The sequence below is a fragment of the Centrocercus urophasianus genome, unplaced genomic scaffold (genome assembly GCF_019232065.1).
Source record: "Centrocercus urophasianus isolate 14NV4802_14NV808 unplaced genomic scaffold, USGS_Curo_1.0 seq_14, whole genome shotgun sequence".
Taxonomy (NCBI): Eukaryota; Metazoa; Chordata; class Aves; order Galliformes; family Phasianidae; genus Centrocercus; species Centrocercus urophasianus.
The window spans coordinates 657,831-682,284 of record NW_024884586.1 but is presented as its reverse complement, the minus strand read 5'-3'; the positions used below and the strand labels follow the sequence as shown (position 1 = coordinate 682,284).

General features: G+C 36.7%; 1 protein-coding gene and 1 long non-coding RNA gene across 12 annotated transcripts in view; one reads left to right on the top strand and one right to left on the bottom strand.

Annotated features, from left to right (window-relative positions):
* PPFIBP2 (PPFIA binding protein 2) overlaps window positions 1–24,454 on the bottom strand; it is a 54,769-nt gene that overhangs the window by 10,478 nt on the left and 19,837 nt on the right. For 7 of the 11 annotated variants that reach the window (XM_042813346.1, XM_042813347.1, XM_042813348.1 and 4 more), the window contains 11 exons: window positions 21,306–21,437; window positions 14,319–14,411; window positions 11,868–11,976; window positions 10,689–10,721; window positions 8,993–9,054; window positions 7,619–7,694; window positions 5,818–5,924; window positions 5,379–5,443; window positions 4,867–4,927; window positions 3,256–3,297; window positions 1,865–2,009 (listed from right to left, as the gene is read on the bottom strand). In XM_042813346.1, the coding sequence (XP_042669280.1) occupies window positions 1,865–2,009; window positions 3,256–3,297; window positions 4,867–4,927; window positions 5,379–5,443; window positions 5,818–5,924; window positions 7,619–7,694; window positions 8,993–9,054; window positions 10,689–10,721; window positions 11,868–11,976; window positions 14,319–14,411; window positions 21,306–21,437 (925 nt within the window). Of the gene's footprint in view, window positions 1–1,864; window positions 2,010–3,255; window positions 3,298–4,866; window positions 4,928–5,378; window positions 5,444–5,817; window positions 5,925–7,618; window positions 7,695–8,992; window positions 9,055–10,688; window positions 10,722–11,867; window positions 11,977–14,318; window positions 14,412–21,305; window positions 21,438–21,602; window positions 21,738–24,454 lie in introns of those variants that run through there. The other 4 variants (XM_042813356.1, XM_042813350.1, XM_042813355.1 and 1 more) reach the window with 3 other exon arrangements.
* LOC122157571 lies at window positions 8–12,007 on the top strand. Its single transcript, XR_006167955.1, has 2 exons — window positions 8–7,489; window positions 9,719–12,007. It is a non-coding gene; the product is annotated as an uncharacterized LOC122157571 (long non-coding RNA).

The window sequence follows — 24,454 nt, the reverse complement described above, 5'->3', positions numbered from 1 at the left end:
TAAATTAAAAAAATATAATAAAGTACAGATACCTATAAAAATATTCTTGTATAAAAATAATCTTAAAAAAAAAAAAGAAGAGTAGTTGTACCTTTGATACAAGAAAAGGGTATTATAATATTGTAATTTCAGTGTATTTTAAAACCTTAATTCCTGATCTTGATCTGCTGTTGCGTTTCCTATTTTTAATACCAAAATTCATCCATCAAAATCAGTGGGAATTTTACTGTTGACTTCAGTGAAAGTAAAATAAGACCAAGAATAAATATCTTTAAAAAAAAAAAAAAAATCCCATCTGAATGCTATACAGCTAAAGATTTTCTTTCATTTCAGTATTACACTTAAGGAGTTCAGTCTGGATTGCCCACTCAGTGTCAGTATTTTACAGAGAAGACGAAGGGAGGGAAAAAGGAAAGGAAAAAATAAGCAGCAATATTCACGTTAAAAGTTGCATCTTGTTTGGATACGATACCTAGCACGGGTGCACTGACACTCCTGATGCGATCTTCCAGTCCCAAGAAGCAGAAAGTCAGATGAAGAAGCAAAGAAGATATAAATCACCAGCAAAATAAAGTTACAGAAGAGCAAAGTGGTAAGCTAGTAGTAAGCTAGAGTAAGTAGTAAGCTATTAAAAGCAGAAACAAAAAGAAAAGAAGCTGTTATGCTTGACATCAAAGGGATTGTGCATTGGTGTGCACAAGCCCCAGGAATCCTGGACCAGTCAAAGAGATAGGAATGATCATTTATATTTCATCAATTCTTTGGCAACTGTAACACATCAAGCATATACTACTGAAATAAAGCAATGTCTAAAACCACATCAAATTTCTGTGAAATACAGAACTGGAGGTATAATGAGTTTACTGCATGTGGAAGAAACAAACCAGACTCTGGTAATTCAGTGCTTTTAAGAACTCATTGCTTGTTTCTGGAATAACATTCTGCTTTACAAGATCCCCCATCCTTTGATCCTGCATGTAAAAGACCTAACAGCATGGCCAATAAATTATCTGCTGACTATTAATGAGGATCTACAACGCTGTGATCACAGAAAAACTACAAAAAAAAAAAAAAAAAAAAAAGAAAACAACAAAAACCAACAAAACAATCCACCAGCAATCTATTGAAATCTTTAAGCTATGCTACTTAGTGGTCTTAGGACCATGTGGCCTTACCAAACAAATGAAAAAACCATCACCAAAAAAATCCACAAACCAGCAAACAGCTGTGACCCCACAACAATTAAAACAAAACAGATTTTTCCCTGAAATGTGTACATTACTGTTGGTTATACTGTAAAATGTCACACATTAAAATGTAGCGAGAAGGGAACTGGGAGACTTTTCTTTTTTAACATACAGTCTAGCATAAATGTGCGGTTTTGTTTCCTTGTTTTTTAAGAAAGCATCAACAAGCTCAGGATCACTGCAAGTAGACAAAAAAGAGGACCTTATTCCTAATATGAATATGTTTGGATCACCAAAAATTCTAATTTTCAGTAATAGATTTTTTGGCTTTTAAGAATGCTGCCTTCCAAAAAAAAAACAAAAACCACTAAACCAACAAAAAGTCTCTTCATTACACTGCCACTGGTATTCACAAATTATAACATCTGGTGCAAAAAGAAAAACAAATGCTCTAAAGTAAATCTAGTCTTTAGTCTCTAGCAAACTTATCTAAAATACTTATATATTGTTAAAGGAGCAGAGCTTTCCTCACTGAATCATCTGAACTGTTCAGTTCATTCATGTAACACAGCAGGTTACACAGTGTGCTATTTCCCCTTGTTGGTTTGCTTTTTTGCCTCTTCCATAACCCCCATGCTGCCTCTGAGAGGCATACATACTCAGATACAGATACATACTCAGGCCCAGGATGCTGTTGTACTCAGTGTCATTCGTGTCAGGTGCATTTGACTCATTATATGTCCCCTGGTCTCCATTCTGCGTGGGTCGAGGAAGTTTTCCTGGCAAAGTTTGATATTTGCTGCCTTTCACAAGTGGCTTACTCTGTAGATTTGTTTTTTTAAGAGGAGAAAAAAAAATAAAAAAAATCACTCATTGCATTTAGAGTCTGGCACACAATAATTTGAAAGTTTAGAAAAAGTATTTTGCAGTTTACAGTTCTAAATGACACCACCACCCTTCATGGTCCTTTTTACAGATACTCAATTTAAGTCTAATAATCAGCTGCCAAGAAGTTCTAGGTAAGAGCCAGCCTTCTCTTCCCTTCTTTTCCCCTTCACCCAGACTGTAAATTATATTAAACAATAATATATACTGAATATTTCCTAGTTTCCTCATAAATATTTTTCTAGCCAGCTCCGCTTCGTTCAGGACCCTGACACCACATAACAATTCAGTCCTTCCAAGGCCAACTTTGATAGCAGCATAAATGCATTTAGTCATTTCCCAGCCCATTCTTTGCTGTCACATTTTTCCTTTACACTTCACCCAACTGCCTGTGTTTTGGTCTTACAGATGTGTCGCAGTTTAAGCCAAAGGCATTTTGATAACTCAAATTTGGTCAGACATTTTGCCCATCAGTATTAATGACATACAAAGAATCAACAATGAATTCAGGATACAGAAATTTAACTTTTGTAAGCTAAGTTACAGGAATAGAGAGTTTTTTTTCTGGAAAAGAAATGAGCCTGCACCTCCAATTATGGCAGAGGTGTACATTCAACGTGTGATTTGAAAGCAGCACAAAAACAATTAGTATTCCCCTATTTAGTAACATCATTTAATTGTTTTGGAACACCTCGATCAAACTTGTCTGGGACAGGATAATAATTACTGGTCTATCCATTCTTGTTTCAAGGCCAGAAGTGATTTCAGTGATTCTGTAATCACAGAGCAGATTCCTCAGTTTCAGGGACTGTGTGTCTGACCCCTGCTCCTGTTTTGCCAACTGCAGTTTCACAACTGTCCCAGCTTGTACCAAAGATTACATGAGTAGAGAAACTTCATACTACTTTTATCAAAGATTAGCACTGTGTTTCCTGATGCTGACTGACTTCCAACCTTAGATACCCAAAAAGCTTGGTTGAATAAAAAACACCACCACCATCACACAGAAAAAAGAAAAAAAAAAACCACTACCACAAACCAAACAACTCTTCAATCCTTACCCCCACTTTCAAATTTTGTCAGGTAGCTGGACTTTACAAACATTTTAAAAGGGAAAATGAAGTGAAAACACAGCCACGACATCACAGCAGATAAACGTTAAAAGAGTTTACAGTTAATATACCTCTTGTTCTACAACAGGCTGTACTGGTTTTCCATCTACATACTATGGAGTTGCAGGGAGAGTAATTTCAAAGTTTTATGGAAAAAAGCAACAGACAAATGTTAGTATTAATATACATACACAAAACATCAACTGTAGCTTGATTACTATAGTGATGCTATTTAATGCTATGACAATATGTTACAAGGTCTGATATCTCCTCATTTTCATTATGTATTTAATATTAAAAGCATAGGTTCAAAAGATTACAAAATTTGTGCCCAGTTTACGTTCTGCTATTAAAAGGATTTCAGTATTTCTGGGCTTCTGAGGGTTTCCATTGGATGTGCATTGAGCTGGGAATGTGACATTCACATAACACTTGAAACAATGTGAAAGTGACTGACATAAGAGAACATAGGCAATGCTGTATGTATCCAGCTGAAACTATAAAAAAAGAGCTGTGGTAAAAATGAAGTGATAAAAAAAAAAACAAACAAAACAGCATGGGGAGGTCAGAATCACCAGAATGTTTCATCTTACTGCTGGATGTAATTAAAATTTGAATCTTGTACAAAAAACAACTCCAGAAATGGTGTCGTTAGCACAAGTTCCACTGGACTCAGTGAAAGGAGCAAATTCTGGTGCTGAGTCAGCAAAATAATCTTTGTTTTGGCTAAGTTGTGGCTAATTCATATTTAGTCAATCACTTATGTGCATAGGGAGGTCTGTTTCACTAAGAACCTCGTACCTAAATGAGGGCACATAATTTAAATGCCCTGATAAACATGGGGCTCACTGGCTATGGTTGTGCCATATCTTTGATTTCAGCCTGATCTTATCATAATGACAAAGGTTTTTCAACTTAAGACAAAAATAATTTAAAAGTTATGAAAAGAAAGCAGACCTTCATAAATTCCACATGGAGTAAAGTGTTAGTTGTCATTCTGTCGGTCCTGTGTGTGACCACACTCAAATGCAACATAAATTTCAAACATTTTATTTGGTGATTATTGTTTTTAGACATTTAAGAACAAATTTAATGAAATTTGAAGTAGGTAAACAATCATATTACTAGGGAATGTGGTTATTATCCTTTTTAAATGGCATTACTAAGTATGCATAATTCGTGTTAAGCCTAATTTTGGTACAGAAAATGTCAATAATAGTTTCACAGATTTTATGTGTAGAAAAAGCTTCAGTGTACACGACAAAAAATAAAACCTCTGGACCATAGCATAAGGAGATTTTGTAAATTGTGAAGTCTTAATTCTGGAATTAAGCCATAGAATTAACAACAGTGCTCCTGTTTTTAATGAAAACAGCATTGCTGCCATCTTCAATAATGCCATTTATATTAGAAGTCAAAGTTAGGGAGTAACACTCATAGTTATGTGCAAACACTCAAAAAGAAATCCTATGTGAAAATGCATGCCCATTCTCAATACTTTTTGATTGCTTTCAAGTTCTGTTGTCTTAACATTTCAGCAAACAGGAAATCAAAATTATCTTAAAAACACCTTTCTTAAACAAAATGTTATACAGTTCAACAGAATGGCTCCTCATTATAGTTATAGTTATACTTCTCTTAAATACTTTTATCATAGAAATTCTGAGTACAAATAAACCAACCTTTTCCAGGGATTCACTCTGCAAGTCTTCTAAGCTACTTGACTTTTTTTTCTGTGGAACCCTTAAAATTATAAGAGGCAAAAAGACCATAATAAATATAATATGTTTACATCACAACTCTCTCATGATAGTTGTTGTATATCACAATTTCTTTGTCTAGCAGATAACTCACAAATAGATTTGTTTGTACCCTAAAACTCACAGTACTGGGTTTAAAACATAGTGCTGACATAGATGAAGTCAGAAAAGTGAAAAAGACTTTTAGTCAACAATGAAAGGCAACAAGTACAGTGACCAAGTTCAAACCATAAATGACTTTTTAGAAGCTCTGAAGCAAAAGTAGATGTTAATAAAGCTCTGCGAACACCATGCAACACTAAAGGCTTTTAAAAAGATTTTTAAAATGGAAGGAAAAAAGTTGTTGAAGAGCAGAGAGGACTAGATGCAACATTCAAACAGATTAAATAATGTAGACTTCAGACAACCTGCACAAAAAGTAAGAATAGCCTTGCCTGATTTCCGTAGTTTTGTGCGTCACTGGAGATAGCAAAGCTGGTGACAATTCTCCTGCAGAGGCCTATGCAAAATAGAAGTATCATGCCTGTAACTCTGGTGTCTACATCTGAACCTACAGTGAGGGTGGTGAGGCACTGCCACAGGTTGCCCAAAGCTGTGGTGTAAGCCCCATCCCTGGAGACACTCAAGGCCATGCTGGATGGGGCTCTGAGCGACTCCACCTAGCAGTGGGTGCCCCTGTTCACTGCAAGGGAGTTGGACCAGATGGCCTTTAGAGATTCCATCAAATTCTAAAGATTCTGTGATTACCAGTAGGCACAAAAATTTAGCAAGGTCCAAACCCGTGTCTGCATTACCTCTGCTACAACAGAGAGACCAAGACAAACAACTTGAATTTACAGCAGAACCTACTTCTAAGACATCTTTACTAAGTACCTCTGCTTTAAATACTTCTCCTTGAGGATTATTCAAAACATTCAACTTCCTTAAAGTTGCCTCAAGTTCTTCTTCACTGCCACCAGAGACAATTCTGTCTGAAGAGCCTGCAAGCATTAAAAGCAGAAATGGAGATAAACAGTAAAAATACAACATTTAGGACTGTATTTAGGCTATCTAAATACTAGTTTCTAAATTCCACTTTTTGACTTCATCTGATGCATATAGTTCAACCTCAGCCGCTTCACTCTACATGCCTCCTTAAGGCTCTGACTTGTAAGCAAGGTGATTTGTATTTGAGCAACAAATATAACACTTATAGTCATCTGTTGTGCTCTGCTCAGAATACGTGAGCTGATTGTGGGTGTGAACCACGCTAACTCAGTTTGGTGTTCTGAGGCAAGATCAAGTTGGTACCATTTTCTTTCTCACACTATGTCACTTTATAGGAATTATGTTAGATGCCAGATGTATCATAAAGCAGTGTCCTATTCTCAGTTTGAGGATAAACATGTAAACGTTTTTTTTTCTGGATATCTTGGAGTGAAACAAGGTTTTTATTCTTGTCAAATGTAAGAGGAGGGAAAGGGCAGCAAAACTTAAGGTATTAATTGCAGCTCTTTTTAGCAATATGTCATGTACAAAGAAGAAAAGCATCCTCATAACAGATTCCTTGTGATGAACACAAGTATAAAAAGCATGACATGAAGGGAAAAGTACTCCCAGATGGATGGCTGGTGGCTAATCAGTGCTGCCATTCCTGAACTGAATGGTAGTGTAGAAATCTCAATATCGGATGCCATTAAAAGTTCATCATCTGCTAAGTTCTCCTGGTTTCAGTTTACACTGTAAGAACTTGCTGTTTGTTACCTAATGGTCATAGAAATAAAGCATCATGCAAACGTAAGGCCTATCTGTATACTTTAATTCATTTGCAGGAGATGATTAAAGTGTCATTTTAATTTTGAATAACAGATTCCAGAAGGGGATATAATGCAATCTAGCAAGACTACTTTAAACTTGTGCCTTTAGCTAACTTGATTGAACTATCCTAATTGTTTGTGTGTGTCAACAAATTATTTGTCAGCACAAGCATTCGGCTCAGTCTTCTTTACCCTTTCTTCTATAATTCCTTCTCATGCAACATCTACAGCCCTTCATTATATGGATGTAGGTGTTCTGCAGTCAAAGCCCGTTGCCCCGTTGAGGTGTATAGAAAAGTATTTTAAGGAAAGCAGTGCTGACTTTGGATTGCCTTGACACATAATGAGTAGAACTGCAGAACTTCAGACCTGACAGATGAGCAGTGCACACAGCTAAACAACCAGAGCAGTCATCTCATCAACCATCATTCTTTCATATTCTATGATTCTGAATGATAAACATAAATAGCAGCAAAATTAGGCCCAAGAAGGAAATTACTAGTAACTGATGTTGAACAAAATTTAGGTAAAGTCTTACGGAATTCAGTTTCTCTGAATATTAATGTTGTAACTAAATCCTCAAATAGCCTTGATTTTTATTTATTTGTTTGTTTGTTTGTTTTTTTGCAGTGAACACAGGCTAAAAACCAGGAAGGCAACATCTACCAGCTAGAGACAAAAACACATAAGCCTGCTCAAGCAATAATGTCGCTCTCTCTACTCTTACAGCACTCCAACACGATACAAAAGTATGGATAATGAACTATATGAACTATGTAGAATTATTCATGTATATTTTAAAGCCAACAAATAGTAGTCATAGTGGATGCAGTTTTTAAAACACTCAGAAACAGGAAATTATTCACAAGACATTTTACCTTGAGCTGCAATCATTATCTCCTTGACCCTCCTGTACTGGCTTAGCAGTAGCGTTAACTCCTCTATTCGCCGATCCTGTGAATAGCATTAAATGAAATTTAGTTGCGTATTTTCTGCCATAATTAACACAAGAAACCATTCTCAGAGTTATTGAAAAAGCTGTTGAGAGATACTCCCTTTAGGAAGAATACTTTATTTTGCAACATTATTGAGCGTAATAGCTCTGCACTGAATATTTATGAGGCTGTGGGTAAACCATCTGACGACTAATTTAAACACTACATTATCCAAATAAATGACCTTTGTTTCCCTGTGAGTATATCCAGGTATTAGCTCATAAAAACACCACCTTATGTTCACTTCAAATGTTAAAATCTTATACAAACTTGGAACAATTTTGCAAAGCAATGATGCTACATCTTATTTTCTAGATGTAAATTCTAGCTTTTTTAGTGCTTGAGATACTAGATACTGTCTCACTGATGCTCTCCAGAATTAACATTGCTCTGTCAGATCCCCCATTTACTGGTTTTTAGGGATGTATGTTATTGTCATTACACCTTCATTATATATGAAGGTGTCACCATCAAAGAAAAAGCTAATTACCTGGTTTGTTATCATAAAACAAGAATTAAAATTTTGTCAATTTAAGCAAGGAAAAAGTACTACAAAAATAAAGAACATTTTATGTAATCAAGTCAGTGGTACCTGAAGGTCTTGCACTTGAGTTGCCCAATTAATAGACTAACAGCATAGAGGTTAGAGAGACCAAAGCCATATTTGCTATTTCAGTGGGTTTAATTTTGCATCCCCTAGATTTTTATTACTCCTCACACCTCTTTTTTTTGTTTCGTTTGCTTTTAAACTCGTCCTTATTTTAAACATGGCCACATTTTATTAAAATATTTTACTTTCTTTTTATATCATAATCTGATCTGGGCATACCATTGCAGTTCAGATCAAGTTTGAAAGACTAAGAGCTACCTGTGCAACCTGGTGTAGGGAACCTGCTTTGGCAGGGGGGTTGGTCTCAATGATCCCTTCCAACCCCTACAATTCTGTGATTCTGTGAGATAAGCAAACCTTAGAGCCTTTCTCGAGAGCTCTAGCAGAAAACAAGAGATTTTGCTCATTACAGGCTTTGCTTTGCTTTCTGCTCTTCTCAGGAATCCCATGTACCTAACAAGTTCTGTGACAAGTTAGCAAGGTCAGCCATGCTTACTATTAAAAATCAACCTTCTGGCACAGTCTCATGGGATAATCCAAAAACCAGGGCACTATCATAATTAAGGAAAGCAAGTTATTCAGATCTTTACAGAGATTCAAAATTATAATTTCAGCTTTGTTACATAGAAAGAAGATTATTTTCTCACCTTTTCTTCATTTGCAGCCAATAATGATTCCATTCCTATCTTCAACCGTTGTACTTCTTGATCTAAAAATGTGATCAGAAAAATTCTTTCTATATTTAATCTAAACGGTATCTATTTTGCAGTACTCTCTCTTATGTTCTTACAAGTAACCCAAGCCATGTAAATTACTTTTAATTTAAAGCTTTTGAAAAGCTGAACTATTTAAAGCACCACGGAATGTGAACATGCTGGGTTTGCTTGTAACAGTCTACACAATGCTTGGGAAGATTTCATATTCCCAAATTCCCGTAAGAGAAAAAAAAAGAAACAATGAAACTTATTTTGCAAAAATGAGAGGGTGTTTGCTGTTCTGTATTTATGGAAATAAAAGTAAACATGACTGAAAATTAATTATATTCCATGTCAGAAAAATATTATCCAGTTTATGAGAAGTCATTCAAGATCCTTCTTTGAGACTTGAAAAATAGCAATAATTATTTTCATATTCTCTAATAAGGAAAATTCGTAAATATTTTTTCTGAAAATGTCTCAGTGTAAATAACTGAGTTAATGTCTGCATCAAGAAGTAATACATAATTGCCTTACACAAGATAGCAGTACAATACAGATTCAGAGGTTATTAAAAATGTTGTAGTCAGTGACTGAAAACAAACTTTCTGAAAACTGACAAGTACTTAATGACGTCATCCCAACTTTGCTGAACCACATCCTTTGTTTTTTCTTTAGATAATATTCGTATCAGTTCCAACCTGCTTTGAAACAAGTATATATGATGGAGACAGAACTGCGTTGACATTAGAGCAGACCCATTTGTTTCACAGAACACTATGAAAAACAGATGTGGAAGGCATGAAGTCAGAGTGAGGAAGGAGTCAACAGCATAAAGAACAGTTTAAAATGTTCTACAACTAAATGTTGGTATAAAACGTAATCAATCATTTTCCAGAACTGTAATTGTTTTCTCTGGTAGTGATTCTGAGAAATAGGCACTTTGTAATGATTACATTTTAAAACACGTAAAGGAACTTCGCAACATTTCTCTTTCAAAAAAGAACACTTAACAACACAAGGCATGCTCAGACACAGCCAAATCAAAAACTGAAGCCAGCAGACAGTGGGCAAGCAATTGGAAAATGTTTAAGAAGGCGTTACAAATCACAGTGCTGCTCATTTCAGCTCATAACATAGACTTCAAAAAGACCTGGTGTTGAGGTATTGTTAAGCACACAAAGCAAACTTTACTTAGAATATATTTATAAGAATACCAAGTATGGAAACAGATTTTTATTCAGACTGATCTTTATTTTTATTTTAATTTACTGCTCTGATTAAAAACAAACAAACAAACTCAAATGCTTTCCTTTGAGGAAAAAGGCTTTCAACTGAAGCCATCTTCTCAGGAATTATAAAAAGAGGTAAAGGTGAAGTGTTGGCTCTGTTAACCTTGACAATGTCAGTTTGAAGTCCCCAGCCATCTGATTAGTGAGCTTTTGATTTATTTTCTGAAGTGAAATCTTACTGAACAAGGTAAGTAGCTGTCTGCTTGCAGCAAGCAATAAAAGCAATTTCTCATGTATATTAGAATTAGACTGTCAAATCTAAACAGACATTGAATTACTGCTGCAGAATGCATTTGAGTTACAATTTGTGTGGAAGGAACAGTAAGAAAAAGCCACAAGTGAATTGCAAGGCTTACGGTTTTTTTTTAGCCTTCTCTTATAAACTTCCTCTATGGTGGTAAATGGTGGGAGTCAAATAAAATATATAGAAAAATATACAGAAAAAGCACAGATTAGATAAGGTTTGCATTTTAAAGAGAATACACATTCTAGTATACTAGAAAGAACATTATTTTTCTACTTTATTTGAGAAGACTCCTGAAAATCTGATGAATTGTTACAATTTTTTTCAAAAGCATTATTACTGCTGCATACTGTCTCTTTTCAAATATAGTCTAAGTGTTTTCCTTAAGGTAGCATGAAGAATCTGTACAGACTCTTCTCCCACTGGATTCAAGCTGAACTGCACCTATCTTCAGTGTGAACTGGACAAGACACACTGCTAGAAGCTGAAAGTTGCTGAGCTCTCAACTTGATGGCATACAGCTACCTGTCCCTTGAAGTATCACCACTTGAGAACCTCATAGAAAATACAACATTCTATTAGTAGGAGAGTCTGCCCACAATACAGTGTTGTTAGAGAAAGTAATATCTAGTTAGACATGCAGTATTTCACATGCACAAACTCTGCAAATGAGTAAAATCAGCACATGTTAAGGTTTCACAGAACAGGACTGTCACTGCTTCCGAATAAACAACAGTCAAGTGAGCACTAAGAATGAGGGAGCACAAACCTCCTGAAGTCTCAAACAAAGGCACTATTTGTAAACAGTAGGTAACATCCACAAAAAATTTAGTGCAGCTATATGATACACCATGGTAAACCTGCACACAGATAATCCTGCACTAAGAGTCAGTATTGTGGATGAAAAAGTTCACTAACGTCATAAAGCTCACAACTGACAGAAGCTGTAGGAAGACTGTGGCATCACTGGTTGTGACCAAAGGATAAGCAAACTGATCAATCTGTTATTCACCTCTATCAAGTATGCAGACTTAACACAGAAATCTGTGACACAGTCCTGAACAAAGGAAAGATGTGCATTAACAGATTTTTAGAATGTTAAATCATTCCAACATTATACCTCGCTACTATTGAGACTGTTTGTCTTAAAAAATGGCAACTGTCAAGATTTCTCAAAGTAATTTTGAAGGTATACACAAAAATATATATTCCTTCTGAACAAGAACAACTCTTTGAAATTATAAATAGAATCCCAGTTGAAAAAATTTCAGTGGAATTCCCCTTCTCTTACCTCTTTCTGCAACTTCGCTATGTGATGAGGTCCTAGATAGCTGACATTGTAAGCGTTCAATTTCTGCATCTTTGAGAGCTAACTGCTCCTGAAGCTGGGCTATCTCAGCCTGAGAATAAAACAAATTCAGAATAACATGATTATGTGTTCTCTGTGATTTTTTTCTCATGATTTCTAAACATAACACTACTTTGAATTAAGTTATTTTCCCAGTTTGGGACATTTCATAAACACTATACAACCTGGTGTTCTTCTCCAATTCCTTTCACAGAAGCTCCATTTTACAGTACAATGAGCTCTCAGAGAAGAGAGGATTGTGAGACAGGTAACATTTTCAAGGACTCATGTATGTAAAGAAAATACAACACTACAAGAAAGCTTTCAATACTACACTGCTGATCATGCAATATTGACTGTGATAGGGCAACTCCTGAGTTTTGCATGAAGACCACTGTAAGACAGCAAAGCAATTTTTTTTTCATATATTGTTTTTTATTCTAGTTACTACTACATATAACTTGGGAAAAGTGATTCTTCAGCTTAAAATACAGTGACTCATCCCTTTTTTCTGTTTATGATAAAAACTGTCAATAGCATCCTTTACTACATCAGTAACTAAGTTAAGATTTTCTTCAGCAGCCTGTAGTCCTTTATATTGAATCATTGCATTTCCACCAGCAAAAGCATCAAGAACTTGCTTCTAGTTTAAAGAAAATAATTAAAATCCACTAATGTATGACTAGTCTTTCAAAATATTAAAATAAAGGCAGAAAAATGCAAGACACCGAACATCAGCTGGACAGGATAAAATATAGACTAAAATATGGACTAACACAAACTTTCTGTTTTTAAACCAAGAAAGAAGGAGGCAGCTGGATGGCAGGAAGAGTTCACCACAATCCTGCCTGCAATCCCTCGTGGAACAGAGAAATCTGCCTTGTTGCATCTCTGAGGGGCTCCTACACTTCCCAGTGACTAATGTGCTTTTTATATCCAGTCATGGAAATACTCCAATTCCTCATCTAAGAAGCTGAAGCAACAGAAAGACAAAGCTGCAGACCTCCTAATACCAGATTTGGATACGCCTCTGCTGGTCTATTTGACCTCATAGTTCTCTTAATTCTCTTTTCTTTTAAATTTTTCATTCCTGTCATCTCTGTAATTATTTTTCTTCTTCCTCTCTTTTTCCCTGTACTCTTTTTCTCCCTTCCTATTCTGTAACTTCTCAGTAAGTGTTACTATTCATTGTTATTTTTGCTCTGCTTCTACCCTTAATCTTCATGTGTCTTGGCAGCTGACCACATGCTGCTTAACAAAATATTTTCCTCAAGACTGTTCATTGCTGACACGTCAGAGGAGACATTTTCATGGATATAAGAGCTTTTAACTTAATAAATAAATAATAATTAAAATTAGAGCAAAACATCAATATTCATCTAAGAATTCTCAAAAGAAATGTTAATACAGAAAACAGCTATGTGTCATTTCTGGATCAAGCTTTCAGCTATTACAATCACAACTCAGTTTAATAATTTAAAATGTTCTTCCACGATACAGCCACTCAGAAAAGTCAGTCATGCATACAGTGATTATAGCACTGCATGTATGAAAGGTAACATGATGACAGAAGTGTTCCTTTGATCTAAAAAAGGGCTAAAAATTCAAAGTAACTAAAGTGTAACTGTTTAACAACGAGAATGTTCAACCAGAAAAAAAAATTACTGGCAAAAATGGTCAAGTGTGTCATATTAAGTTCCTCTAGATTGAATACAACAGCTTTCCAGAAGTTAAGGTCAACACAGGTGTAAGCAGATACACATGCTCTCTGATACCGTCACAAAGTCAAAGTACATGGTCTACTGGTGTATTCTGGGTTTAACATCTAATAATCACAGAATGGAAGGGACATCAAGGATCATGAATCTCCAACCCCCTGCCACAGGCAGGGCCGCCAATATCCCTATTTAATACTAAACCAGGTTGCTCAGGGCCCCATCCAATCTGGTCTTGAACACCTCTAGGGATTGGGCATCCACAACCTCTAATAAAATTCCATGGTAAGCAATACTCATCCAATTTTGCATGTCTCTTCAGTCTAGAAAGCATATTCTGCAGAGACTTGTCACCATTACACAAAGCAGGTATCTTCCCAGAACAAAATGCCTTTAAAAAACAAAAAACAAAACAAACAAACAAACAAAAAACACCAAAAACCCCCCAAAAAAACGAAGGTGTAGGAGACTGGAAACTGCAGGGAGGAGGGAGCAAAAGGCACAAAAAGAAGATACAAAAACTGTTCTCCAAAATACTTAATACACAGACCAAGGAAACCCGGTTTTATAGTAGGCACTGACACTGTCACAAAAGTAAATGATGATCATCAGGAAGTGAGTATATCCCTTTCTAACTGAAGTAAGTCTGTCATTAGTAAATGCTAAGCATTCTCCTTACTTTAGTTGCTTTTAATTTCCACTCATATTGATTTCTTTCATTTTCCAGTTCTTCCACTTTAATTTTGAGGTGTCTGAGTTCCTGTAGCAAACCCTGCAAAGGAAAAACAGATAAATATAAGATTACTCAGGCAGATATTAATTCTCCATGGTTATGAATTAAAGATCATGTATTAACCATGTAGTAATGAACACTGAACTATCAGATAAAAAAGCCGTGGTTTCGTCTAACCAGGTAACAACTATTTTGAAAAGAGAGATTGTTCTAAGGAACAGTTTTCTCTAATTCTCTATCAGAAATTATGAGCAAATTTCTTGGTCCTATTAAGGAAGACAGCTAACCTGGGGAAAGCTGACCTCGGAGAAAATGAGCCCACAACTACAGTCTCATGCAGCATTAACTATTGCTTATTTACTTGTTTGCTTTTGCCACCATTTCAGAAAACAAGCAGAAGCATATGAAGCTCTAACGTGAGTTATTTCTATTAAAGTGACAGTCCAAAGGAACACTTAAGCTACTTACCAAGAAAAACAATTCAGATTACAAAATGCTTGTTTTTTGGCATTGAATGCCACACACGTATAGTGTGTGTATATGACTATCAACATAATACTTTCTGCATGGATGATTGCAACTTGGCAAAAAGAGTTGCTGCAGAACAGAACTGCAGCAAACTCTTGTCTATTCCTCTGATAAATTGTCCCTTCTCCCTTTCCACCAGCCATATCTTAGTGTTCACTCTTGAGGACAACACAGTGACACACTGGAACAGGTTGCCCAAGGAGGCTGTGGATGCCCCATCCCTGGAGGCATTCAAAGCCGGGCGGGATGTGGCTCTGGGCAGCCTGGTCTGTTGGTCAGCAACCCTGCACATAGCAGGGGGGTTGAAACTAGATGATTGTTGTGGTCCTTTTCAACCCAGGCCATTATACGATTCTGTGATTCTCAATAGAACTTCGATGAGACCAATGAACTGAAGAACGGAAAAATTCGGAAGCAAAGCCACGTTTTGGAATCTTGTATACTACATGCATCACACAACCACAGTATTATCTTACTAATGATCATTGGGAATATTAAAAATTGACTTTTTAAAGCCAGATCAATATCATTCAACCTTCATTAAGCAGTTTATGCACAATAGCTTTTGTTTTGACATCTGGCATGATTTTGACCAAATACAGCTAGGATCTACAAAGTAAATTTAAGAACGCTTTTCTCATAACTGCTAATGTCAGAGTCAGTAAAAATGTGTCAGATCTGCTATGTCACACGCACAGGGAGATAGTTTTTATAGGATATACTTCAAATAGACTTACCTGAATCTGCATTTTATACCTGCGTTAAGCTTTTTGATATGCAGAAATGAATAATGATCAGCATTCAGAGGACTGGTTAGAGCGATGTTATTGTGAGGAAAGTTAACAAACTATCAAACCATGCTACACAGCAAACAAATCTCACTGAAGGGAAAAATAAAAAAGGCGGAGAAGGGGAAAACCAAGCCAACCAACAAAACCACACCAGTAGCATAGGCCTACAAATAAGATGCAAATAATATAAAACCTGAGAGAGGTGATGGTTCTTATGGATATCTGTGTTTATGTAGATAAGAGTGCAATGATGACCAAATTTGTCCTAGTGACTGGGTAGAAGATAAGGGGGCAAGGCGTCTAGGTTTTTTTGTTTTTGTTTTAGTAAGTTTGACAACCACCTCTCTCTTACTCCTACTCATGAGAGTCAGAATGATTAATGTCACTAATTCACAACATAACCCTGGTTAACATAATTTAGTTTCTGCAAGAGAAGAGGCAATACACAGGCTGCTGCTAATGTATACCTCTTGTACATCGCACTGAGAGCAATTCTTCTGGCTGACAGTCTCTACCACTGATGTTGGGCTAGACTGAGGACCATTAGGTGCCACACTGGATTTCCTATCTTGGGATTTTCTTTCTTGGATTCTACTATTAATTTCCAGCTGCAGTCTACACATCTGCTCCTGTAGCTCACTTATCAGGTTCACTACCGACTGAAAATATGGGAATAACAAAAAAAGACAGATGAGAAATAAAAATGCAGACAATATGCAAAGAAAGTATTGGTACAGCTGCAGCACAGATAAATACAGAAAGAATATCAGAGGCAACCTAAAAAGACAATGTGTTCCCTTTCTGGTAAAACCTGAGAATGGGCTTTGTATAGAACGACAGATTAAATAGAACAGAATCTATGTTCCAGACCAATACATGACTTCTCATTTCTTCCAAGTGAATTAAATTTAATGAGATTAATCCATCTCCCACAGGAGTAAAGAAGTTTTTAATGGACAAAAGACAAAGTGTATATACACATTTTTTTCTTCATTATCATACACATAAGTCTTGTTGTAATCCCAACTCTGCTGATTCAGTAACTTCAAAGCTGCAGTGCCAGAGCATAAACTGCAAGAACCGGGCACTGCTTCAACCAGGTTAAGTATTGAATTATTCAATCTCAAGCAACCACAGACTACTTCAAATATTCACAAAGATTCTCTTTCAAAAGCTTACATTAAGTTAGCTAAAATAAATTTACATCTATTAAATATTTTTGAAAAGCACTGTGCTTAAAATGAAATTCAGAATAGCAGCTGCAAATATTTCCCTTCCTGCATATCACTCTGAGTCAGGCTCACAACATTTGATGCTCAACTTTTCTCATCCAACAAATCTTTTACACACCTAAATGAGGATTAAACTCCTTAAAAAAACCCAAGAAGTTTAGTTGGTGCACTTGGCTCCAGCACACCAACTCTCTAGCACCCAGTGTTTTATAGGCTGAGATGCTTTTCCAGGGCTATTCAGTTAAGAAAAAGATAGTTTATTTCATATGAGCTCACCTAGACGAAACTACATCCCTTGTATTTTCAGTACTGCCACTTCGCAGCAACACAGGATATTGGTGAGGAGTGCATCACTGCAGCTAATCCATCCTCTTAGCAGAGCACTGCAAAGCAGAACACTCTTCATACTTGCTGCGTGTATAATTTAAATGCTATCCACAATCCTTCCACCTTCCATGCTTCGAATTTGTTTCTCTTCTGTCATCATCTCCACACTCAGACACCTCACTGAGGAGCAGAGTCCTTGTGGTACATATCTATCTCCTTTCTTTTAAGCACCACTTGTCTTTGTCAGAAAGCGCCATTAAACAATTTGTTAAGCCACTGGTCAAACAAGATGCACAGACTGGTAATTGCTCTGGTTGTAGCACAGTGAGAGTTCAGAATCACAACTACTGCTGCTACTTTTCTGCCTCATGTTCACAAAGGAAATGGGAAACTCTCTGCATCTACACAGACTTCCTTCCGGGAACACATGGCAGCATACAAGTGGCAGAAAACTTCATTCTTCACAGGGATACCTTAATCTTTTCCATAAGCCTAACTCCAGAGGCAATGTATGTCTCACAGTTGTTTTCAGTTTCCAGATAAAAATGTCTCCTTTTTTGAGATTCTTTCACAGCATGATAAATTATTAATATTAAAAACCCTGTCTTAAACTTGATTCAGTTGAGGCAGCACAATCAACTCCACAGTGCTGTGCTGTGTCAAAGACCAGAAAGAATTACTTGGCTCGCTGACTCAAATTTCTCTGAAATGGCAAGTAATTGTGCACTAGGTATTTATATCAGAAGTGTCCACACAACAGCCATAACACGATTTCCAACAGCATATAGCAAACTTCAGATCCTCAGCACAAAAAAACCAAACCCCACAAAACTTACCACATTAAAATAAAATATAGGAGGAGAGAATAAGGGCTGTTAGCAAGTTGAAATGGGCACTTATTCTTGAGACCTAGCAATAGGTCATCTCTATTGCCCATGTTTGGGTAAGGCAAGCTGCAGATAATCACTTGATCGTGTTGCTCTCTCAAAACTTGCAAACACTGAGGAAACATATTTCTAAGATTTCTAAGTTTCCTCAGGTCAGAGAAGTTACACAAATGCCCTCGGGTGGGATCTCAGAAACCTTCACAGCAAACAAGACAACATTATTCCACATACAGGGAATTCAAGTGACAAAGGCAGGAGTGAGACCATCCACTTACAAGTAGCTATTCTCCTGGCTCCTGTGTTATAACTAAATGCCATTATAAATTTAGCATGTGCATTTGAAGAGCCAAAGACAAGTGGCATTCAGACCTGAAATTAATACCTTTGAGAGCCAGATACTCAAACTCTTTGCTGCTAACTATAACTACAACTAAACCACAGCTGCATAAGATAAACAGAAATAAATCTGATTAAGACTCATTAATATTTAGAAAAATATCTTAATTTGCTTTGTTTCTCCTCAAACCAACCAGAAAAATAATTATATGGATAAATTCTATGTGACTGGAAACAGCTGCTGTGAAATGAACTGACACAAAATTAAGAGTACAAAGGAAGTATGTTTTAGCTGACTTGTTTCACAATTTCACATCTTGTTTTAAACTTTTATTAACTTGCTATCATACTCAGAAATGGCAGTCAACCATAAAGTATAATTAACGGGCACCTTAACATTGTTTGAGTTCAAGATGCCTCCATAACATGTGGTAGGGTGAAAGCAGTACTATTCTGATAGTAAGAACACTATGAAATCACTGTTCTGCTCACCTCTGTCAATCCTAATCTTAGTCTTGAAAGCAGCAACCAGCCAACTGCACATAAGAGAAAGGCTCTGTCACTGACAGCTTCGTCCCACTTGTATAAAAGTATTAATTGCAATTTCATTTGATATATTAGACACTGAAAGAGCCTGTTGAAGTAGCCACAACACTCAGAGATACAATTACAGGAAGATTAATTTCATTCAGCCACTATCAGTTTGGAGAACAGTGTCACCCAAGAAATTAGGTTACCCCAGATTCTTTGCTTACTTAAGAATAGATTAACTCACTTGAAAGTCATAGCGAGGCAGTGAAGGCTCAGAATGAATTTCAAATGACACTAAAGGCATGAAACATAAGCAGCATTTACAGTCCAATAGTATTAAGAAAATATAATAATAAATTTCACTGTGATGTTTGAAACCATGGTTCTATTGAGAATTAACAAAATATAATTTAAAAAAAAATAATAGTAAAGGGAGCTGAAGTTGATAGAGTAAAGCACTAGAACTCCAGTAAGCATTCAGTTGAACCCCCTGTTTATCTTGAAAAATTGGATTACCATTTACTTATGGCAATCTGAAATAAATGTATAAAAGAGTTCAACAAGCAAACTGAAAATGCTTTTTATTTCTTACAGTTTTAGTTATAAGACTAATTTTCCTTGCTTTGTATATGTAGGCTTGCAACTTTCAATAGGCCAGAAATCTAATCACTTCTCGGGGCAATCAATAATTCATAGAATACTTAACACAATGATTCTCAACTTTTCCATTAGGTTAGGATTCTTTTCCATCTCAAGAGGGCATTTCCTATTACTTAAAAATACAACAAAGCTTCCAGACCAATAAAACTAAACTTCCATCCTAGTAGGCTACACGTCCTGCTGCAGTAGCAGAAGAATTTCACAGATCACAGACTCACCTTCATCACAGCCCCAGGCCTACTCAGCACTTAGAAATACTGTCAATGCAAATGCACTGAAGAGCTTTGTTGCTTTCCAGGAATTAGGCTGACTGTGGATATCCTGAACTAATTCAAACAGCTTCTTCCTGGTATTCAACATGTAATGGGAAGTGCTAAAGGCCTCTCAGAAAGATAGCAGCTGAAAACAGGCTCCCACCTGAAGCAAGTACACGTTGCACAGACCTTTTTAGATTTCCAGGTAGTATGACACTGCTCAGGCCTTCCGTACACAGGACACTAATAATTATGGGTGAAAGAGCATGAGAAGGCCATGGATAGTAAAAACAGCAGCTGGTGCCTCTCTGGCTTGCAAACTGCCAGAAAATGCTCTCTGTAAGCAATCTTTGGATCTCTAAACAAAACTTCAGAGGACAACTAAGTCAAAAAACAAACACACCCAAACTTATGTCACTGCAGGTAAATTACTTAGAAGAATACTTGATAAATGTCTATTAACATTACAGAGAGCAATCTGTTTTCTAATACTGCCTGTATTACAGTTTCTTTTAAGGCAACATGGAACAAAGTCTTTTTTCAGTTATCGAAGCATAAATCTTGGCCAACGCACAGCCCTACTAATCCTTTCCTGCCAGGTAACCCTACCAGCTTATGTGGTCTCTCTACAGGAGATGGCACTTCATCTGAATTACTGTCTTCCATAATCCGTTACCTCTCCAGTTCCCACCTGCTGCTCACTACACAGAGGTTTCAATGGAACTGTGCTCCATCAAAAAAATAGACGTTCATTTTATTCCCATTTCATATTCTCTTCCTTAGCTAACACAGTGAAAAATAAAGCTGCGTTGATATTCCGAACTCTCCAGTTCTAAAGGAGAAAAATGATTAGAATTTCTTCCAGTGCAAGTGATTTCCACCCCCCGCCCCACTAAATATTTGTTATGTAAACACAAGGGAAAGGGATTATTTGAGGAAAATACCCTGCTCCTTGCCTGTCTCTCCCAACAACGATGAATACATCAAAATTACTGAGGGCCTCTGCATACAATTTTCTGTAGCATTCCTGATACTGCTAAACTTACAGTCTTCTCTGTCAAGAAAACATGGAAATAGACTCAATAGGCTTCAAACAGCCTTGCCTGTGGAAAGGAAAGAGTTAAGTGGAAAAAAAAACAGTATGCTGCTGGAATGGACTTTGTGTCTTGATTAAAGCCAAACAGCAAGCTCTGAAACATAATGAGAGAGGAAAAGAAACCACATCCCAAAAATGCATAATCATATTCCTCACTGAATTCACAGGACCAAGAGTACAGATCGGGCTCTAAGAACGAGAGGAAACTGCATGCTGTTTCCAGATCAGCAGATGTATGACCAGAGACAGAGGACAAAAAAATGATGAAAAAGAAAGAAGCAAGAAGCTCACCTCAGCTTTGTTCTGTTTCTCTTCGTATTCACTCTGTTCCTTTTCCATGCCAACAAGCTTAATCTTCAAGTCGGAAACTTCAGCCATTAAATCTAATTTCTGAGTCTCCAGTGATGTTCGACTTAGCAGCTCCTGAAAGCAAAACAGAATATTTTCCCAAGTTATTTTCATTTAAACACTGACAGAATGCTGCATGATTTGCTGGCAAACTCATAGGTCTCTACCCCTTTGTTTACACTTTCAATACAAAAGCAAAATGGTTCTCTTCTTCAAAAGCCACAATCACTACTACTTTACCATGCAAAAAGTTCTTAACACTGCAAGTAGAAAAAGTATCTAAAAGAGTTCAGAGTGATCAACTAGTTCACATGAAAGCAAATTTCTCTCTCCCTCTCCTCCTGTTGTATATACTCTGAACTGTTTGAACTCTGTTTCTCAAACACTGCAGTTATTTTCACCTACATGTTCTCCTGTGTTAATCACTAAACCACTGTCCTCCTCCTCACTTCAACACAATGTCTGGCACAGAGTCAATCCCTGTGCAAAACACAAAATCAGAAAACAGTACTAAGGCTGAACTAACACAATGCTACATAATGCCACAAAGACCTTCAGATGACACATTACAGAATGATTGACTACTTTCTAAAACACTCAGACTAAGCCATGTTTTAGTATTATAATGCAAAGTTCTACAACATTTTATCACGTGTTATTCAGCACAGGATGTACTGAAGCACAAGCACTGAACCAAAACCGAGTACCAGTGGGAAGCAAAATTTCTGCTGTCAAGCTAACAGTACTTGAAAAGTTAATACTGTATAGCAGTTAGTAACTTCACAAGAATACTAACTTTGGAGGGAACAGTACTGAATGAGAAATGGTGTGACATAAATAGAACCTAAGTGCAATGTCTAAACTGACTAACACCATAAGCTAGAAAACAACTGACCATGCTTGTGTGTCCTGAGCTCAGTTTTCAGATTGCAGAAATAGGCACCCTTGGTGGAGACAATATCACCGTCTTTGGAAAACGTTCCACATTCACCTTTATTGCAACTTTCAGTTTCCAAGAAAGCCAAAACCAGAATATACTATCCAAAATTGCCCCTCTTGGTCTCTAATTTCAAAATGAGAAATCCATTCAGAACTTTAAGTCTTACAGAACATTCAATACCTAACTTTCCAAGTGCCTAACTTCTTCTGTAAAAGATCTTAGGTTTCAGAATAGAGGCAGGTTGCTCCCAAAGCCACAGAATGTGTCTTGTCCTTCACATCACTGTTGCTGCTGCTCAGACACACCACCCACTGCATCTTACTTTGCCAACATCCACCATTTGATCTCCATAAACATTCAGCCAGTGTTGACGAACATCAGTCAGTACCAATTTTTTTTCATGGAAGAATTCAGTAACACACTTGTGCTCCTCCTGCACTTCCATGTCAGACACCATTCTGTCAGACTGTCCCTCTGCTGCCATCTGTCACACAGCAACAACCTCTACTATCATCCCACCAAAATCCACCTCTGATGTCATGAGCCAACGTAACAAAATAGAAGGCATTTTTAGAGCATTCTTCATGTATACTAATTTTTAGCTTGTTTTGTATTTTTAATTAGATGGTAATCCATAACTGACATTGATGTTTTGGTCATATTAAGCATACTGACAAATTTCAGCAGATTCCACTTTGGATTACATGGAAAGTGATTTAGAATTTGCATACTTATTCTGGATCTGTACTAATGCTACTGAGAGTTCAGGAGCTGCCCTTTTGACCAGCACCCTTTTCTCATGTCTTCCTTTTACCAAGCTATGTAACATGTTGTATACCACCCTTTGGAGCCAAGGAAGCCACAAACCTTATTGTAAAAATGATGTCGTTAAAGATCACTTGGAACCCAAATCCGCTTTACATGTAAATTGTTTTAGTCTGCTGGGGAATACTGCCCAAATTAGAAATGGTACTGAACTCGCAACTGCATTACAACACCAGTTATCTAAGCCACCCACTATTCCCAGTGTCATGCCCACTCCTGCTGACAATGACAATGGGATTTGTGTATGGGTGGAAAAATAAACAAATGTAACCCACCCCCACTTTTTTTTTTTTTTTTTTTTTTTGACCTTGAACAGAATAAGTTAAGTAACAATCAAGATCATTCAGTTCTAAAAATCAGTCACCTAGTGAAATCCCAGAGCTAGCTAAATTCTACTAATATGATTTCAAACACAATTATAAAACAAACAAACAAACAAAACCCCTTAAGATTCCAGGAATACAGGACTACTTCTCCACTATCTTGGACAAATTCCAGAGGAATATACCAGCCCAGACTGGAATGGGCTCTGTGCAGCTGGTAACACAGAAAACTTGTAGAGATTAATATACAGCTGAGATATAAATGAGAATTTGTATATGGAAATAGGGACAAAACATCAAAGAGACTGGCAGGATGGAGTGACTTTAGCCTCACTGACAGGCTCTATTCACTGTTGAACTGAAATAACATTTAGACTACTCTTTTTTTTCTTTGACATTGATGTAGCATTTGATGATGCAAGGGGAAGATTTCTTAATAAGTCAAGGAGACAGCATCCATCTAGACATTTTCAACAACAGAGCTCCTTTGAGGTACTGTCTGGTATTAATGCTTAGTTTTTCAATAGACTCCTAAATTAAATTTGTTTGTGCAACAAAGAGTAATACCTCAGTCCTCTCCTGAGTTCCACAGCTCCATGTGAACAGTAAGGTGCTACCTGGGATGACTGAGCATGAAGGCAGCTTCTATTTATTGATTTTTTTAAACTCAAAATCTTAGTTTGTTCTGAAGATGGACGATTGGATCCTCATCTCGTGTAAACTGGCATAAATCTCTTGCCTTAAAATAGACAAAATAGCTAGCTATCCCTGGTTTGTTTTCAGTGGATTTACACTGATTTAAAACAGCTGACAATTTATCTTGCATCTAGAGTGCCTAACTTTTGCTTTGAAAGAAAGTGCCATTTTAAGTAACTGTCCCCTCTTGAAATGGATAGAACATCTGGAAGCAATTATTTTCCTCTTCAAGCAGATGCTCAGAGAGAACAACTCATTAGAGAATGTGACCCATTTTGCTACAGAGAAATTATAGTTTATTTCAGTGG